Source organism: Delphinus delphis, chromosome 4 (assembly GCF_949987515.2).
Source record: "Delphinus delphis chromosome 4, mDelDel1.2, whole genome shotgun sequence".
In the NCBI taxonomy this organism is placed as follows: domain Eukaryota; kingdom Metazoa; phylum Chordata; class Mammalia; order Artiodactyla; family Delphinidae; genus Delphinus; species Delphinus delphis.
The window spans coordinates 45,461,074-45,480,605 of NC_082686.1; the positions used below are offsets into that span (position 1 = coordinate 45,461,074).

Genomic DNA, 19,532 nt, shown 5'->3' on the forward strand with positions numbered 1-19,532 from the left:
AAGTGGTTATTTTAACTCTTCCTTACCACTCAAGATGATCACTGTGACCATTGACCTGGGATATATAAGAGTGTCCTTGTCTCCTTTGCTATCTGTCATCAGGCTATCTGTTCACACAGTTTAGGTACCAACTCATATGGCCTATCTCCTTACAATATAATCTGAGCTGAGACACTGTAGGCAAATATTAAAACTCATTACAGTTTACTATTTTATGATCATTGAATCAGGTCCCTTCATTCTGCATATCTCAAATAGAAGACTCAGAGTTAAGACTTGCCCATGGTCACTCAATGGATTATGGTAGAGCTGCATCTCACTTAGAATTTAAAGCCCATAAGGAAAAACATCATTTAGTCAAAATTGCCATTAGAAATTCCTTAAACTAATCTTTAAGCATGGTATATATGTTTTCTGTACTATAATTTTTATACTCATTGGAGTTTGGGTACTACAGCAATAGATGGAGAAAATAAAAGGAAAGTCTGTTGGCAAATTGGTGTCTATTCAAAACATTTGCTTTTAAGATAACCATCAAATCCATTGAATGAGAAATGAGATTTTTATTGTGTTCTTCTTTCTCAATGGAATTTTTTCATTTGGTTTTAGTATTAAGCCTCTGTAACCTTACTATATTTCAATTGATTGTTCCCTCTGCTGAAGATTAGAGGATTAAGTTCTAAAACTCAGATGTGAGTTGAACACAGCTATAATACAACTCCTTGAGGGGTATAGAGTTTACAGGCACACAGGGCTCCTGGTTTCCCCTTTAGCACTTTTTCTGCTACAATCTCCCTACCTAGTTATTAGAAATCAAGCTCTGGATATGACTTGAAAAACAGAAAAAAGGTTTGCTAACAAACTTCTCAGTAGTGATATCCAGTTTGCTTACTTCCTGTTTCTCCTTTGTTCCCTAAGTGATTAAGCTTGCTGCATAAGGGAGGTATTAGTAACTGAGAAGACTTTTGAGTTACATTCAGCCATTTTGATTAGTATCTTTGGTAACTTCTTTTTTCTCACAAACATATGGCAAAGCAACATGTAATGTTACAATGATTGTGATTTCAAACTTAAAGTACTATTTGTTCATTCCTGAAACCTGAAACAAACATCTGGTGGTTAACGCTTTGAGAAAAAAAAAAGTACCTTAGTGCATTACCTCTGTCTATGATTCAAGATCATGGGCAAAAATAAGTAGATGAGATAAAGCCACAGGAGTTTGTTGGTCCATTCAATTAAAAAAAAATTTTTTTTAAAGAACTAAAGTGGGAGTTTCCTCTAAAGTAGGAAAGACAGTACAGACCATACAGTAATCTTAAGTGCATCTTCCTTTCTGTCTCATCTTGCACTTAGATATAAACTATATCTAGTATAGATCCTCCCATTAGAAAAAAGACTTGAATGCTTTCTTATCTCCATCCCATATATGCTCAGAATTATTGCAGTTTGTGCATACTGTCAGGTTCATGTTACCATGCATTTTTCTTAATGAGAATAGTATCTCCTACATTAAAACTTCTGTGCCAATTTTTCATACTTAATATTTTAAGATTTATTCTAACTCACACTTTCCATTACAATATGACACTTGGGGAAAAAATCTGAAATAAAGATGTACCGTCCTTTTTGCATTGTTGCTCAACTTAGGGAAAAAATTTTGATTTTTTTAATGGGGGTAGTGCATTAGTCTGTTAGGGATGTCATAACAAAATACCATAGACTGTGTGGCTCAAATAATAAAAATTTATTTTTCACAGTTATGGAGTCTGGACATCCAAATTCAGGGTATCAGCAGTTTGGGCTTCTCCTGAGACTTCTCTGTTTGGCTTGCAGGTGGTCACCTTCTTGCTGTGTCCTCACACGGCCTTTTCCCTGTGCTGCACACCTCTGGTGTCTCTTCACTTTCTAAGAAAGACACCAGTCATATTGGATTAGGGCCCACCCTCGTGACCTCATTTAATTTTATTACCTCTTCAAAGGCCCTAGCTCCAGATTGCAGTCACGTGGAAGGTTAGTGCTTCAACATATGAATTCTGGGGGGAACACAATTCAGTCCATAACATGTAGCAATGCTTATTAATCAAACATTCTGTAATATCTTCCCCTTGAGGAAAAAAGTAAAATCTTAGGAAGGAAAGTGATAAAGTTATCATTTATATGCGATACCTAGTTATAGGAAATTTAAATTTATATGTGACTCATTTATATGAGATGTCATTTATAAGTGAATGCACATAAAATAACCCTTAACTCCGTTCTTTAGCCTGTCTCAATAGAACTCACAAAGATTTATTTAGCAAAGGAACAGCCCAGCAGACTAGCAAGTCACACTTCCACGTACTGTTTGCCAGAAGAGACCAAGAAATATCCAGATTCAGAAATGCTCGATGAGACTGCTGCTCTTGCATCTGCTCTGAGGTCACATTTACAGATTTGGTATTTATTCTCTGGAAGTGTGGCTTCCATATTTGAAAGAAGCCTGAGCCTGACTTAAGTGGCTTCAGAAAGCAGGGCCACAAGCCCGAGGAGCTTCAGCCACAACACACACTAAAACAAAGGCTGCTGCGGTGCGAGTGCACGAACACAAGTCGGAATAGCCTTGTCCCTCCTGCGGCATAGACCACCTAGTTTTTTCAGAACACTGTGTTCTGTTGGATCATTTACCATGTTCCCATTTCTGAATTTTTTTTAATGCCCTGGGTTAAGGGTTGCCAAAAGTAGTAAATAAAAATATAGGATGCCCAGTTAAATTTGAATTGCAGGTAAACAATGAGTATCTTTTTAGTATGAATGTGTCTCGTGCAATATTTGGGATGTACTTATACCAAAAAATAATTCCTGTATGCGACATACTAATACACAAAAAAATGTATTTGTTATTTATCTGAAATTCAAATTTAACTGTGGGTCCTATATTTTATCTGGCAACTCTACTTCGGGTTTAAGAATGAATCCTCCCCTTCCCGGACTCACCACCCTCTTAAACTTCCATCACCAACTTTGCAAATTTAACTTCCTGCTCTTAATTTGGTGCTGCCCCAAAAGGTGAAAACCCCAGGTTTCAGGCTCCCTTCTGTTATACTACTGTGCTATACGGTTATAGATACTCTGTGTTAAAACATGAAAGTTAGTTTGGCCCAACTTTTCCCCCCATGCTGAAATATTTGCATCTTTATATCAATGTTCCACACTACTACTATGATAACATTAGTTGACACTATGTGCTTAACAGTGTGGGGAAGAGTCTCTAAATCTCTAAACCTTGGGCTCAGTCAGCTCACCTGTAAAAAGAGGGGACTGAATTCAAGGTATTTCCCCCCAAGGTTCCTTTTAAGAATTCCTTGCCACAAGTCTTTAAAGTGAGGTTCTGTTAATGTTCTCATTTGCCTTGTGAAACAGAATTATTCCTATTTCGGGTGAATCTCTTTTCCCTTCAAGTAAGTGGCGTTTAGATTACTAAATAAGTAGTGTTTCGGTTACTCGATTAACGGCTTCCTCTTTAAAGATGTTCGCCCTAAATTCCTCAAGGGCCAGAGAATGCACCCTTTATTTCCCTCCACCCCACTCACCCTAACACCAGACTTTGAGCACAGCGGGTGATCAGATGATTGTGGTCCTGAAAGTGATGATAATGATGAAACAATTCCATCGTGGTGGGTTTTCTGACTGTCGAAAATCATTTGCTGGGAACAGAACCCCTCTCCGCGCGGTAGGAGACCGCCGTCTGGGAGCCGCTCGTTGTACTCTTCCGCCATCTAGTGGCGCCAGGGTTGCTGTCCTTCGTTCAACTTGCTGTTCAGAGCTGCAGATTTCAAAAATTGTAAATCAAATGCGTAAATAGTTTTATTCTTGTCATTACAGTAAGAAGGGACTTATAGAGTGTTTTGAGAGATAAAATGTAATGTGTTGATAAAAAATAAGTATAACGCAATAGCAGACTTTAGTACCTGAACAGTATAGACTAAATTCATGCAATTTAGTCTCCTTAATATGTTCAAATGTTAACTTGACCATAGAACAAGAATATAGACTAAAGAGTTCTAAGGAAGATATCTTTTTCAGGGGCTTTTGTATAATGTTCAAGGATTTTTAAATTTCAAAGAAACGGAATCGTAGCAGATGAAAAAGAGCGAAAGGGAAAGGAAATAAAGTTCTGATAAACGTTAAATTGTTTAGAGAAAAGTCTCAATTCTGTATTTAACCATTTGACTTCAATTAAGTTAGAACTTATTATCATTATTATTTATACATGCAATACAATGTTTAATGAATGTTGAATGATATTTAGCTTTAATGTCCTATAATCTGGAACATTCTTCAAATGGCATGATAGTGAATTTAATTGTGTGATTCTAAAGTGAAAATAAATTTCTCTAATGAATGAAATAAAATATTTCTGAAGTGTGACTTCTTTCCCATTAAAGCTGTTTTCACTGAATAACTATTATAGAAAATATATTTCTGACATTTTAACATTATTCTGGTTTCTTTTTATTTAAAATGCCGGTGCAGCGTTTAGGTCTTTCTAATAAAATATATTTAATTGCAATGCCACTTCAATCTTTAATACACTTGTGACCCAACTGAAAAAGTCTCCAATTTGTTTTCCAGGGTGGGAAAATACCCATAAGGTGGACAGCCCCAGAAGCTATTGCCTACAGAAAATTCTCCTCGGCAAGTGATGCATGGAGCTATGGCATTGTCATGTGGGAGGTCATGTCCTATGGAGAGAGACCTTACTGGGAAATGTCTAACCAAGACGTAAGTGCCACCCATAGTTAAACTGCCATTTTATGAATGCAGACATATTAGCATTGATGGGGAAATATGCCTTTTGCCCTCACTCAAATTAGCCCTTATCTTCCTGAGAGTTGTCAGGGTCTGTGGCAGCCTTTCACTCTGAGCTGTATTTGGCGTCATAAGGGCCAGCTGATGGACTTTGTCACGTAAGTACCTGATCTGTGTCTTACATCTGATACTTCCACATATATCACTCTAAGGTAGTGTGACTGTGCTTATGCAATAGCTCTGGCCTAAAACAAAAAACAGTGAATAGTGTTTACTTTTCATTTCTTCCTTAGAGCAATTTAATGTACCACTGTAAAGGGCAAACTAACTTAGACTAGATATCCCTTAGTAGAAAAAGATTGAATGCTTTCAGGCAATGTATTATCAATATGAGTCATGTCGTATGGTTCTTTTGAGATACATGACCCTCTTTGCAATCTGTTTTGTTTCCGTTTTATCTGTAAAAACTACCTTGGTGGCTAATAATACTATAGAACAGGATAGTTAACACACATTTGACCTCTATGGACTGTCCAAGGTAGTAGAGACGGTAGTCAAAATATGCTAGGATCCTGACAATGCAAGTAAACGTGCTGTCAGAGCTGCAAATATATTTTAATATCCCACTCCCTCATCCCAGAATTGAGACTTTGTCTACTCGTTTGCTTCCTCCAAGTATCGAATGGTTTCTGAGACAATGGCAATGGGAAGTCAGCTCTACTGGGATTCTGAATGTTCATAAGGGGAAACAAAGACTATATGGCTATAGAAAAATCCCTAAACACGGTCAACTCCTGTCACATCTCTTCTCTGTTTTCCATTCAATTGCTTCAGCCTCCCCTCCACACCTCACACTCATTACTTTACCCCCGCCTCAAGTTGTCCAAGTATCTTAAGGGTTTGTTCAGTGACAGAGAAGGTCTATCCCTTTTGAATGCCAGACACAGAGAAGACTGGGTTTTGGTTAGCTCACCATGGCTATTGTTTCTCCCTGCCTTGGAGTGTTACTTTAGAAGCTGAGTCCTGCTCAGTCCTGTGGGTGCCTACTGACTCTGCAGAGGATACCAGGTCCAGAAACCTACATGGCAGCAGGTTCAAGGTCATAAAACACTGCTCAATTTTGCTCTTTAAAGCACATCATCAAAACACAAAGCCAGGTGGCTCGGTCCTGCAGAACATTTGCCCTTAGGTACAGAGTATGCCATAATCAGCAGCCTTTCCTCCACTGCCAACACTTAGACTTTTTGGATCCAGACCATTTGCCTAGAGTTTACTGTCTTCAGGGAATTTTATTTGAAGGAGCTCGTTGCTCTTTCCTGTCTCTGGGCCTTGTTTGGGGCAACTTGTGACCACCTCTCCAGCTCTTCTTAAAATTGAATCCCAGAAGCAGAAATTCGTCCCTTCTCTCCCAGAAAGAACTCATCTTTCTTTCACCAGTTATCCAAGGTAATAGAAGCCCTGGATTCAGTCACCATAGTTCCTGCTTCACTCTAACCCAAGATAATGCTTGCCTGCCTGTCCTAATTTGACCTGACTAAAATAGGCCATTCAAGCAAATCTCTAGAATAAAAAGTCCTCCTCCAGATGAGTTAAAGTCTTCACTGCACAGAAGAGCCCTCGGGTCAAGTACCCTCCTTAACTGGTACTCCATTAATCCTTGTCTTAACCTGTTTCCTGACAGACGTAAAATAAAAAATTGCCTAACTCAGAGGACTCCAAACTTTACTAATAATACATCCTTGCCAGTAAAAAGTTCTTGAGCATTCACAACTGACACATGTATACTTATTTGCACATTGTATACAAGTACTACCTACTGATATATGCATTTTTCATTAAAAAATATTCATTGGGTGCCTTCTCTGTTTCAGGAAGCGGAGATACAACAGAAAACAAGTGTTACACCTGGAAGGGACCATAAAGATTATCTAGTCCTACCCGAGTTGAACTTGGTTATGAAACTGAGGCTTAGAGAAGTGACATGATTTCCCTAGAACCACATAGTAAGTGATTTGACAGTGATATTAGAAGACAATTCTAATAACCTTTTAGAAGATGTTATGGGCAAGGAGAAGAGGGGAGAACTACCTCTTTCATGGTGGTTTAGTTCACAGTCTATGGGCCAGTGATTTCTTGCCCTCATTGAGTTTATATTCTAGCAAGAGGGAAACAGACTTTAAGTAAATCAGTAAAATATATAATATGTAACCTGATAATCACTGCTTTGGGGGAAAAAAGCAAGAAAGGAGGATAAGAAATGCTAGGGGGTTGATTTTAAATATATTATATATATTGCCAAATACATTTGTAACAGTCATTTCATTATGGCCATAAAAGTCATAGTCATTCTTATTAGACATGCATAAATAGTCTTTCTTACAATAGGATGAGACAAATAAACATAAAGAGAAGTTCTATTATTTTTCCTGCCTCCTGGATTATCATCTTGCCACCTGGGGTACATTGTACCACCAATTTGGTAACCACGGCCATGGTTATGTAGATATAATTCAACAATGAAAGTGCCTCAGTTTCATGACCAATAAATACAATGAAAGGACTAGGTTAAGTGATTTTTAATATCCCTTTTAACAGTAACATGCTATGGTTTTATAATCTCTGGAGAAATAGTTTTATCATACTTGTCTCAGCAAAGGAATGATTCAGATTGTTCTTTTCTCAAGTTTAGGAATCTCTGTGGAGATACAAGAAATCCGATAGGACTTCCACAGAGCAGAGCATGTACAGGTGAAGATACCAGACTGCAAGACAGATTTTCTAGGAGAGCAGCCTCTGAAAGAAAAAGCCCACATGTGTAGTTTCCAACACAGACCCCCATGTAAATTGTTCTTAACTGTTGCCTAGAGTAGTCCAAACCCTGTTGTCAACTCCTCCCTTCATGGATCATGCCCAACAGTTCACCCAGCCATTCTGGCCATGTGTGTTGATGATCTGTGTCCAAGATGACCATTTACAGAGCCATTCTGTCTATTAAACCTCATTTGGCCACAAAGACTATATCTGGAATCAGAAGAAGTTGCTGCAGCCAGGAATAGACCCCTGGACATTAAGCCCATCCTCATTCATTCAGGGTTGCCATTGCCCACAGCACAAGGCTGAATGCTTCCTCCGCCCAGAGCTTGGTTGTTCTTCAAGGACCAGGTAAGGACTAAGCTGGTTATTTTCATGGTCTTTGAGTGGCTACCAAAGAATATGCAAGCAAGAATCTGAAAAGAGGAGAACAAAAAGTTCTGGGGAAAATAAATAAAAAGCCAAACCCTCTAGGTCCTCAGATCAATACAAGAGGAGAGGAAAGTCCTAAGAGCTAAAATCTTTTATGTATCTTGTGAATATTTTTTGCTGCTGCAGTAGAGTTGAAATTCTGTTTAGCTTAACATATTGGAAGTCAGCGTATCTGTGACAGATCCTGAAACCGGAATTTCTGTTTAGAAGCAGAAATAGCTTAATCAAAACTTTCCAAGCTGCTCTCTCCAAATATGAGTTATTTCCTGTTTGTCCTGCATTTCTCATGTTTGATCAAAGTTCAGTCTCGTGTTTGACTTTATGCAACCAAGGTGTATTTTAAATAAGGAAAGTCATTTTTAGACAGTAAAAATTCAACTATGCTCTGTTTTAATATTTTATATTTTTATTACATTTTGATGAGTTTAATTTATGGGCTTAGTTAAATATGGAATGTTAACATGCTTTAGGATTTTAAATGAGTTTAGGAAATTTCAGATAGTTTTCATGAAATAGTCCCTCCATTCTGCAGACTGTGGCATATTTCATTGCAATGAACAATTCTGAGTTTGCATAATCTATTTTCGTGAATAATATAATGATTTTCCCAAAGGTCAGTGGTAATGTACATTAGGACTGTACATAAGGAAATGAGAAAACACAGAGTACCCAGGACTAGTCCATAAAAGACATACCAAACATAACAGTAGGTGCCATCTGCTTAGCCTTTCAGCCATTACTGTTTGAACACATGCCAGTCACTGGGCGTGTGGATGGGGATGGAGAACTAGAAAATCCAGCCCCCGCTGCCAAGGAGCCCTCTGTGTATGTAGGTGAGGAGATGAAGTGGCATTTCTAAGTCTTGCCCCTGCCCCCAAGTAGAATGTACACTCCTCAAGGGTAGACCTCAGGCCTTCTTTTCCTTTTTAATATAAACGACATTGTGTGAATGCAACATCGCTACTTTTTAGCATATGCCAAAAAAGCATGCATACTCTATTATTCAAAGTACTTTTGATTCTCAATGACAGAAACTCAATGTGAACTCACTTAAGTAAAAATAATTTTTTTCATTCATGAGACTAAGAAGGAGTTGAGCAGTGCTATATCTCTGGGATCGGCAGGATTTTTAGTGCTTCCCAAGCACTAGGTCCATTGACCTCATTTTCTCCTGTTGCAAAGGTCTTCTTCTTTGCTTTATTCTTCTTTATGCTCCAGGGTTCAGCATTCCAGCTTAGCCACCTCAGCAGAATGAAACCTTCTCTCTGTGAAAATTCATACACCAATCCCAGAGAAGACTGGTTGGCTGTGTTAGGGCTCTACCCAACTCTGAACCAAAACCATGCCAGGGAATGGACACTATGATCGGCCCAGCAAGGTTTAGGTACCAGCATGTGCATTCGGAGGTGGGTGGAGCACTGTGATTGGCAATTTCCCCATAATCACATGGAGTGAGGAAGGAAGTCCCCAAAGGAAAGCAGTTGGGCTGCCAGAGATATACTGTAGTATTCTTTTCTGTGCATTGTTTTCAAGAGCAGTTTTATTTATTGCAGTATCAAATGGCACCAAAATATTAACACTGTGCATCATTATATTCTAGTGCAGCAGCAGGTGTAGTGGAAAGATCATGAGAGCTTTAGAGCAGGGATTCACAACCTCAGAACTATTGTTGGGCCAAATAATCCTTTGTTGTGGTGTGCGGGCAGGGGTGCTGTCCTGTGCATCTTTCACACCGATCCCAGCCTCTACCCACTAGGTGCAGGTAGCACCCTCCCAGTCATGACAACCGAAACTGCCCCCAAACATTGCCCAGTCAGAGATGGGGTATAAAAATCACTCCCAGTTAGAAGCCACTGCTTTAGAGCTAGAAAGATTGAGGTTGAAATCTCAGCTCTGCAGTTCACTGGCCATGTAATCTTAGGCAAGTGGTTACAGCTTTCTGAGATACTGTCTATAATGGGGTTCAAACTACTCAACTGCAGGATTTGAAAGATAATATATATAAAGCACCTGGTACATAGAAGGTATTTAATTAATCAATGGTAATAATCATAGCTTGCAATTTCTGAATTTATTATGAGCCAAGTATTTTAGGATATTGGCTCATTTAATCCTCAAAATAATTCTTTAAGATAGATACTCTTTTTACTCCCATTTGTAGATATGAGGCTTTCTAGAAAGTTTAAACAACTTACCCAAGGTTACTAGATGGTTAACGATAGAATTGAAGTTGAAGCCCCCTACTTACTCCTAAGTGCGTGCTTTCACCCTCTGAGCTATACCATAGAAGTCTAATTTTCAAAGGAGTCTCCTTACCACGCAAGCTCTACGTAATGAGATCAAAGCATCTTTAATTATGTATGCCACTGTGTCACAAGAGAAGTGTTTTCATTGTTTCCTGTCAGCAAAAGAATGTGGATTGACTCACTGTTGTTTGGAACTATAAATCTTTTCTGCAGTATTTTTTTGTCTTGATGTTAAAAATGTATAAAATGTACTATATTTATTAAAAATATTTAAGGCAGTAGCTTAAAATAAAATTCTAATCATCAGTATATTTAGCCTATTACCAGAAACATGTCACAGGCACATTGAAGGTGCATAGTTCCTTGCTGTTTTCTAGCATTTTTTTCTTTCTTTTTAAGGTATTGCAGGATAATGTTCTATGTTATTTTCATCCAAGTTCAAAATAATTGTTGTTTACTGCATAGTAGGAGTACACTGTAATGCTAGGAGCTACACTGGCTCCAAAGAGGACACCAAGGGCACTGCAGTTCTTACAACACTTACACTGTGTAATGTGCTTAACCGAAGAAAATGCAAGCAAAACATGAACAGCAGGCAACATTAAATAATCAAATCCCCACAGAGCTAATATGTAGGGAAAAAACTAGCACCACATAAATGAGAGGCAACTTAGCTCAAACTAATGATCTGAATGCAAGACTGGAGACTTGGATTTTGTTTGTTTTGTTTTTTTCCCTGACATGCTGCTGTTTTAGAAAACAAAGAAAGAATGAATGAATGAAAAAGAAAGGAAGGGAGGGAGGAAGGAAGGAAGGAAGGGAGGAAGGGAGGGAGGGAGGGAGGGAGGGAGGGAGGAAGGGAGGGAGGGAGGGAAGGAAGGATTCACCTTGAAGTAATTTGAAGCCCAAATGCCTTCTAGGTATGGTATCATTTAGGTATATGCTACTCAGCTAGTTCAGTTTCCCAAAAAGAGAACCACTATGAGAGAACTTCTCATTTGAGGTTTAGTAGAAAACATAATACTGCCTCAGTGTTTTGGGGGTTTTTTTCTCCTTACTTTTCAAAAGCTTTTATATGATAGTGAGTTTTGCTTTAGATTGCTTTCTGAAACTTACCTGAAGAAAAAATTAGAGTTCAGATTTAGGATACTTTTTTATATAGATGATGTGATTAGAAATAACCTTTTGACCTTACCTGAATTGATCCCTCTTTTCAAAATTTGAGAAGGAAGAAAATAACCTTTTACCATATTTTGTATTTGTCTTCATAATTTTATAACCTTTCTCAATTATAGGTCAGTATTTCAGCCAAGAATGGTGGATGTGTAGAATCCACTTACCTCAAATGCAGTATCATTTTATGACTTAGAGAGTCCAGTCATTTCCAATTTTTGTCACTGATTAGGTTTTCCAAACTCTACTTTATTATGTAATGGTCCTTTTATAATTATCTGTGTTAAGATACAGTAAACTGCTAAAGGCCCATTCCCATTATTTCAACCTTCCATATTACAGAGGGAATTTTTGCACTGGTTTGATTATGTTTCTACCAAAGCAATTTTCAAAATGACCTTCTTTTTCTCAGTTTTTCAATAATTCGTACTATTGGTACACAGGCAAGGGCAACATTTTAATTAAATACATACTAATTACACTAACATGATGCATGTCTGTTACAGAGACAAGAGTAATAGGGGATATTATGAGATTCAATCAATCACCATTGTAAGTAATTCAAATAGTAAGGTTTCAAGTAGAGGAAACCAATAACCAGTATGCTACTAACACAGTATAATTTTCAAGGGAAATATTCTTTTCTAAATAACCACAAAGCTAGAAGATATATACATACCAGCAACATTCTCATAAAAAATTAATTATACCTTCAATTTCTAGTTGGAAGAAATTTACAGTCTACTGCTCTTATAATTTTTATAATTATTTTTTTCTCTTTAAAGCATATTTACAAAGAGGGCTTTTTTTTTTTTTTTTTTGCCAATTAGGACAAATATCTTGTTTTTATTATGTTCATCTTTAAAATGTAGAAAATGCCAGATTGTTACAGTAAAGGAAGTTCTTGTAAGATGCTAGATTCTATATCTTTTTTATAAACATTTATTTTCTATTGAAATATAGTTGAATTACAATGTTGTGTTAATTACTGCTATACAGCAAAGTGACTCAGTTATACATATATATACATTCTTTTCCTTTATGATTTATCCCAGGATATTGAATATAGTTCCCTGTGCTATACAGTAGGACCTTGTTGTTATCCATTCTGTATATACCATCTGCTAATCCCAAACTCCCAATCCAACCCTCTCCCAGCTCCCTCCCTCTTGGCAACCACCAGTCTATTCCCTATGTCCCTGATTCTGTTTCTGTTTCATAGATAGGTTCATTTGTGTCATTTTTTAGATTCCACATATAAATGATATCATATGGTGTTTGTCTTTCTTTTTCTGACTTACTTAGAATAATAATCCTAATTGCATACATGTTGCTGCAAATGGCATTATTTTGTTCTTCTTTGTGGCTGAGTAGTATTCCATTGTATATATATATACCACATCTTCTTTATCCATTCATCTGTCAATGGACATTTAGGTTGGTTCCATGTCTTGGCTATTGTGAATAGTGCTGCTATGAACATAGGGGTGCATGTATCTTTTTGAATTATACTTTTGTCTGGATATATGCCCAGGAATGGGATTGTGGATCATATGGTAATTCAATTTTTAGTTATCTAAGGAACCTCCATACGGCTTTCCACAGTGGCTGCACCAATTTACATTCCCACCAACACTGTAAGAGGGTTCCCTTTTCTCCACACCCTCTCCAGCATGTTATTTGTAGACTTTTTAATGATGGTCATTCTGACTGGCATGAGGAGATACCTCACTGCAGTTTTGATTTGCGTTTCTCTAATGATTAGTGATGTTGAGCATCCTTTCTCGTGCCTATTGGCCATCTGTATTTCTTCTTTGGAGAAATGTCTCAAAGAGGATAATTTAAAATCCCCTTTTCCTTTGTACTCATAAACTATTTTTCTATAGCTTTCCAATATTTTTAGTGGGCCCAGGAAATATGTTATTAAAATTGCCTATTATCTTTCTAAAATGGAAATGATGCATGAATGAAGAAATATCTGGTTTTTTCCTAGAGAGTGCTTGGTAAAATGGGCCTAAGTTTTAAGAACATTGTCTTCTTAAAGAAATGATTATTTCATAAAAGTAGATTTGAAATGTGTGTTTATATTTCCAAAAAGTATACTTCGTTGAGGGGAACTGGCATAGTAGTGAACATCATGGTTCCCCATAAGAATAAAAAATTTTACAATTTGTATGGAAACACAAAAGAACCCAAATAGCCAAAGCAATTTTAAGAAAGAAAAATGGAGATGGAAGAATCAGGCGCCCTGACTTCAGACTATACTACAAAGCTACAGTAATCAAGACAGTATGATACTAGCACAAAAACAGAAATATAGATCAATGGAATAGGATAGAAAGCCCAGGGATAAACCCACGCACCTATGGTCACCTAATCTATGACAACGGAGGCAAGAATATACGATGGAGAAAAGACAGCCTCTTCAATAAGTGGTGCCTGGAAAACTGGACAGCTACATGTAAAAGAATGAAAGTAGAACACTCCCTAACATCATACACAAAAATAAACTCGGGAGACTTCCGGGAAGATGGCGGAAGAGTAAGAAGCGGAGATCACCTTCCTCCCCACAGATACACCAGAAATACATCTACGCGTGGAACAACTCCTACGGAGCACCTACTGAACGCTGGCAGAAGACCTCCCAAAAGGCAAGGAACCTCCCACGACACTGGTTAGGGCAAAAGAAAAAAATAAACAGAGACAAAAGGATAGGGACGGGTCCTGCACCAGCGGGAGGGAGCTGTGAAGGAGGAAAAGTGCCCACACACTAGGAAGCCCCTTCGCGGGTGGAGGATCTGGGTGGCGGAGTGGGGGAGCTTCGAAGCTGCAGAGGAGAGCACAGCAACAGGGGTGCGGAGGGCAAAGCGGAGAGATTCCAGCGCAGAGGATCGGGCCGACCGGCACTCACCAGGCGAGAGGTTTGTCTGCTCACCCGCCGGGGTGGGCGGGGCTGGGAGCTGAGGCTCGGACTTCCGTCGGAGCGCCTGGAGAGGACTGGGGTTGGCGGTGTGAACACAGCCTGCAGGGTGTTAGTGCACCGCGGCTAGCCAGGAGGGAGTCCGGGAAAAGGTCTGGACCTGCCGAAGAGGCAAGAGACTTTTTCTTCCCTCTTTGTTTCCTGGTGCGCCAGGAGAGGGGATTAAGAACGCTGCTTAAGGGACCTCCAGAGACGGGCGCGAGCCGCGGCTAAAAGTGCGGACCCCAGAGACAGACATGAGACGCTAAGGCCACTGCTGCCGCCACCAAGAAGCCTGTGTGCGAACACAGGTCACTATCCACACCCCCCTTCCAGGGAGCCTGTGCAGCCTGCCACTGCCAGGGTCCCGGGATCCAGGGACAACTCCCCCGGGAGAACGCACGGCGCGCCTCAGGCTGGCAACATCACGTCGGTCTCTGCCGCCGCAGGCCCGCCCCGCACTCCGTGACCCTCCCTACCCCCGGCCTGAGTGAGCCAGAGCCTCCGAATCAGCGGCTCCTTTAACCCCGTCCTGTCTGAGCAAAGAACAGACGCCCTCCGGCGACCTACACGGACAGGTGGGGCCAAATCCAAAGCTGAGCCCCTGGGAGCTGTGAGAGCAAAGAAGAGAAAGGGAAATCTCTCCCAGCAGCCTCAGAAGCAGCGGATTAAAGCTCCACAATCAACTTGATGTACCCTGCATCTGTGGAATACATGAATAGACAACGAATCATCCCAAATTAAGGAGCCGTGTGGATGAAAGGCTCTTGGTGCTGCAGCCAAGAGTTAGTGCTGTGCCTCTAAGGTGGGAGAGCCAACTTCAGGACACTGGTCCACAAGAGGCCTCCCAGCTGCACATGATATCAAAGGGTGAAAATCTCCCAGAGATCTCCATCTCAACGCCAGCACCCAGCTTCACTCAATGACCAGCAAGCTACAGTGCTGGACATCCTATGCCAAACAACTAGCAAGACAGGAACACAACCCCACCCATTAGCAGAGAGGCTGCCTAAAATCATAAGGCCACAGACACCCCAAAACACACCACCAGACGTGGACCTGCCAACCAGAAAGACAAGATCCAGCCTCATCCACCAGAACACAGGCACTAGTACCCTCCACCAGGAAGCCTACGCAACCCACTGAACCAACCTTAGCCACTGGGGACAGACACTAAAAACAACAGGAACTACGAACCTATGGCATGCAAAAAGGAGACACCAAACACAGTAAGATAAGCAAAATGAGAAGACAGAAAAACACACAGCAGATGAAGGAGCAAGATAAAAACCCACCAGACCTAACAAATGAAGAGGAAATAGGCAGTCTACCTGAAAAAGAATTCAGAATAATGATAGTAAGGATGATCCAAAATCTTGGAAATAGAATAGACAAAATGCAAGAAACAGTTAACAAGGACCTAGAAGAACTAAAGATGAAACAAACAATGATGAACAACACAATAAATGAAATGAAAAATACTCTAGATGGGATCAATAGCAGAATAACTGAGGCAGAAGAACGGATAAGTGACCTGGAAGATAAAATAGTGGAAATAACTAATGCAGAGCCAAATAAAGAAAAAAGAATGAAAAGAACTGAGGACAGTCTCAGAGACCTCTGGGACAACATTAAATGCACCAACATTCGAATTATAGGGGTTCCAGAAGAAGAAGAGAAAAAGAAAGGGACTGAGAAAATATTTGAAGAGATTATAGTTGAAAACTTCCCTAATGTGGGAAAGGAAATAGTTAATCAAGTCCAGGAAGCACAGAGAGTCCCATACAGGATAAATCCAAGGAGAAATACGCCAAGACACATATTAATCAAACTGTCAAACATTAAATACAAAGAAAACATATTAAAAGCAACAAGGGAAAAACAACAAATAACACACAAGGGAATCCCCATAAGGTTAACAGCTGATCTTTCAGCAGAAACTCTGCAAGCCAGAAGGGAGTGGCAGGACATACTGAAAGTGTTGAAGGAGAAAAACCTGCAACCAAGATTACTCTACCCAGCAAGGATCTCATTCAGATTTGATGGAGAAATTAAAACCTTTACAGACAAGCAAAAGCTGAGAGAGTTCAGCACCACCAAACCAGCTCTACAACAACTGCTAAAGCAACTTCTCTAGGCAAGAAACACAAAAGAAGGAAAAGACCTACAATAACGAACCCAAAACAATTAAGAAAATGGGAATGGGAACATACATATCGATAATCACCTTAAATGTAAATGGACTAAATGCTCCCACCAAAAGACACAGATTGGCTGAATGGATACAAAAACAAGACGTATATATTTGCTGTCTACAAGAGACCCACTTCAGACCTAGAGACACATACAGACTGAAAGTAAGGGGATGGAAAATGGTATTTCATGCAAATGGAAATGAAAATAAAGCTGGAGTAGCAATTCTCATATCAGACAAAATAGACTTTAAAATAAAGACTATTAGAAGAGACAAAGAAGGACACTACATCATGATCAAGGGATCGATCCAAGAAGAAGATATAACAATTGTAAATATTTATGCACCCAACATAGGAGCACCTCAATGCATAAGGCAAATACTAACAGCCATAAAAGGGGAAATCGACAGTAACACATTCATAGTAGGGGACTTTAACACCCCACTTTCACCAATGGACAGATCATCCAAAATGAAAATAAATAAGGAAACACAAGCTTTAAATGATACATTAAACAAGATGGACTTAATTGATATTTATAGGACATTCCATCCCAAAACAACAGAATACACATTTTTCTCAAGTGCTCATGGAACATTCTCCAGGATAGATCATATCTTGGGTCACAAATCAAGCCTTGCTAAATTTAAGAAAATTGAAATTGTATCAAGTATCTTTTCCGACCACAATGCTATGAGACTAGATATCAATTACAGGAAAAGATCTGTAAAAAATACAAACACATGGAGGCTAAACAATACACTACTTAATAATGAAGTGATCACTGAAGAAATCAAAGAGGAAATCAAAAAATACCTAGAAACAAATGACAATGGAGACACGACAACTCAAAATCTATGGGATGCAGCAAAAGCAGTTCTAAGAGGGAAGTTTATAGCAATACAATCCTACCTTAAGAAATAGGAAACATCTCAAATAAACAACCTAACCTTGCACCTAAAGCAATTAGAGAAAGAAGAACAAAAAAACCCCAAAGTTAACAGAAGGAAAGAAATCATGAATATCAGATCAGAAATAAATGAAAAAGAAATGAAGGAAATGATAGCAAAGATCAATAAAACTAAAAGCTGGTTCTTTGAAAGGACAAACAAAATTGATAAACCATTAGCCAGACTCATCAACAAAAAAAAGGGAGAAGACTCAAATCAATAGAATTAGAAATGAAAAAGGAGAAGTAACAACTGACACTGCAGAAATACAAAAGATCATTAGTGATTACTACAAGCAACTCTATGCCAATAAAATGGACAACCTGGAAGAAATGGACAAATTCTTAGAAAGGCACAACCTGCCAAGACTGAATCAGGAAGAAATAGAAAATATGAACAGACCAATCACAAGCACTGAAATTGAAACTGTGATTAAAAATCTTCCAACAAACAAAAGCCCAGGACCAGATGGCTTCACAGGCGAATTCTATCAAACATTTAGAGAAGAGCTATCACCTATCCTTCTCAAACTCTTCCAAAATATAGCAGAGGGAGGAACACTCCCAAACTCATTCTACGAGGCCAACATCACCCTGATACCAAAACCAGACAAGGATGTCACAAAGAAAGATAACTAAAGGCCAATATCACTGATGCACATAGATGCAAAAATCCTCAACAAAATACTAGCAAAGAGAATCCAACAGCACATTAAACGGATCATACAACATGATCAAGTGGGGTTTATTCCAGAAATGCAAGGATTCTTCAGTATACGCAAATCAATCAACGTGACACACCATATTAACAAACTGAAGGAAAAAACCATATGATCATCTCAATAGACGCAGAGAAGGCTTTTGACAAAATTCAACACCCATTTATGATAAAAAAAACCCTGCAGAAAGTAGGCAAAGAGGGAACTTTCTCAACATAATAAAGGCCATATATGAAAAACCCACAGGCAACATCGTCCTGAATGGTGAAAAACTGAAAGCATTTCCACTAAGATCAGGAACAAGACAAGGTTGCCCACTCTCACCCCTCTTACTGGAAGTTTTAGCTACAGCAATCAGAGAAGAAAAGGAAATAAAAGGAATCCAAATCGGAAAAGAAGAAGTAAAGCTGTCACTCTTTGCAGATGACATGATACTATACATAGAGAATCCTAAAGATGCTACCAGAAAACTAGTAGAGCTAATCAATGAATTTGGTAAAGTAGCAGGATACAAAATTAATGCACAGAAGTCTCTGGCATTCCTATACACTAAGGATGAAAAATCTGAAAGTGAAATCGAGAAAACACTCCCATTTACCATTGCAACAAAAAGAATAAAATACCTAGGAATAAACCTACCTAAGGAGACAAAAGACCTGTATGCAGAAAATTATAAGACACTGATGAAAGAAATTAAAGATGATACAAATAGATGGAGAGATATACCATGTTCTTGGATTGGAAGAATCAACATTGTGAAAATGACTCTACTACCCAAAGCGATCTACAGATTCAATGCAATCCCTATGAAACTACCACTGGCATTTTTCACAGAACTAGAACAAAAAATTTCACAATTTGTATGGAAACACAAAAGACCCCGAATAGCCAAAGCAATCTTGAGAACGAAAAACGGAGCTGGAGGAATCAGGCTTCCTGACTTCAGACTATACTACAAAGCTACAGTAATCAAGACAGTATGGTACTGGCACAAAAACAGAAATATAGATCAATGGAACAGGATAGAAAGCCCAGAGATAAACCCAAGCACATATGGTTACCTTATCTTTGATAAAGGAGGCAAGAATGTACAGTGGAGAAAGCACAGCCTCTTCAATAAGTGGTGCTGGGAAAACTGGTCAGCTACATGTAAAAGTATGAGATTAGATCACTCCCTAACACCACACACAAAAATAAGCTCAAAATAGATTAAAGACCTAAGTGTAAGGCCAGAAACTATCAAACTCTCAGAGGAAAATA

General features: G+C 38.9%; 1 protein-coding gene across 2 annotated transcripts in view; it reads left to right on the forward strand.

Annotated features, from left to right (window-relative positions):
- Nucleotides 1-19,532, forward strand: part of EPHA6 (EPH receptor A6) — an 867,569-nt gene that overhangs the window by 819,537 nt on the left and 28,500 nt on the right. For both annotated transcript variants that reach the window (XM_060010502.1, XM_060010503.1), the window contains one exon: nt 4,612-4,761. In XM_060010502.1, coding sequence (XP_059866485.1) covers nt 4,612-4,761 — 150 coding nt within the window. The remainder of the gene's footprint in view (nt 1-4,611; nt 4,762-19,532) is intronic.